The sequence below is a fragment of the Nannochloropsis gaditana genome (assembly GCF_000240725.1).
Source record: "Nannochloropsis gaditana CCMP526 unplaced genomic scaffold scaffold501, whole genome shotgun sequence".
NCBI lineage: Eukaryota > Eustigmatophyceae > Eustigmatales > Monodopsidaceae > Microchloropsis > Microchloropsis gaditana.
The window spans coordinates 18,328-19,536 of NW_005803452.1; the positions used below are offsets into that span (position 1 = coordinate 18,328).

General features: G+C 58.4%; 1 protein-coding gene across 1 annotated transcript; it reads right to left on the reverse strand.

Moving 5' to 3' along the window:
* Window positions 1-243: 243 nt before the first annotated feature.
* Window positions 244-700, reverse strand: NGA_2098210 (uncharacterized protein; the record flags this gene model as incomplete). Its single annotated transcript, XM_005854461.1, has 1 exon — window positions 244-700. A coding segment is annotated over one exon (457 nt), but the record flags the coding sequence as incomplete, so codon positions are not given.
* Window positions 701-1,209: the final 509 nt, after the last annotated feature.

Sequence of the window (1,209 nt, forward strand, 5' to 3'; positions counted from 1 at the left end):
CCACCACGTCCCCACCTTCCACGTGGCGCAGTTCGCCTACTTCCTCCTCCTTGCCGCCTGTGTCCACCGGCCCCTCTTTCTGGTCCCCGGGGTGTGGGAGCCGGCAGAGGGCGACAAGTGCAGCGCGATAGAGGGCTTCGGGCGGTGGCTGCGGTCGGGGGCGGGGACGGGGGGGGGGCTGCTCCCTGGCATGTTTGTCTTGGCACTGGCCGGCCTGGTGCTGCACCGGTTCACCCTCTCCCACCCCTTCCTCCTCGCCGACAACCGGCACTACGTCTTCTACCTTTGGCGGCGGGTCTTCCAGAGGTACCCCTTTGCCAACCTCTTTCTCACGCCCCTGTACGCGTTGGCAGGGTGGTGGCTGACCACTCGCGTTTACCAAGGGAGTGGTGCGAGTAGAAGAAGTAGCAGTTTGACCGTGCTGGTTGTGGGCGTGGCCGTTGCTCTGGTCCTGGTGCCAGCGCACCTCTTGGAGCCCCGCTACTTCACGTTGCCCCTCGTCATGACCCTGTTGGAAGCGCCGCCTCGCTCGCACACGTCCCTGCTCCTTTCCACTGTTTTGTTCGTGTTTATCGATGCTTTGACTGTGTATGTGTTCTTGTATCGGCCCTTCTTGTGGGGCGACGGGAGTGTGGCGCGGTTCATGTGGTGAGGGGGCGGTTTGTATAGAGGCTTGGGAGCCGGGGGTGGAGGAAAGGCGCCACTACGAGTGTGTCTCCTCGTCAAAACAGGAGGGATCGACAGATAATAAATATTCAAACAATGTGGGTCGGTAACGCGCAAGAGTGTCCTGATACAGAGCCTTGGACTTGCTTTGGTCCTGGATTTGGAGGAGGATGCGGATTTGGATCGTTCATATGGTCTCTTGGGACGCAAGTGGCTGACAATTTCGGTACTTTTTTCATTACTTTACTTTGAAAAGATGCTTTACACACATCAGTCAATTGATGAGCCCCAAAATCCTTACACTTTGATTTTCCTTTTTCTGTCACGACCCTGTCCGGTACTCCCATTCGCTTTCCTTTTTCCCCGAGTCCCTGCATCACCTTGGCTCTCGCTCTTCTCCCTCCCTTGCTCCACGGATTTCTCAACCACTTCCTGAGGACCGCGCCTCCGGACTTGGGAGCCCCTCGACGTGGAAGGAGTGGGTGTGTCCATGGACGCAACGGCCCTTGTTCCGACTCGAGTCTGAGCGCCCTGCCTCCTTCC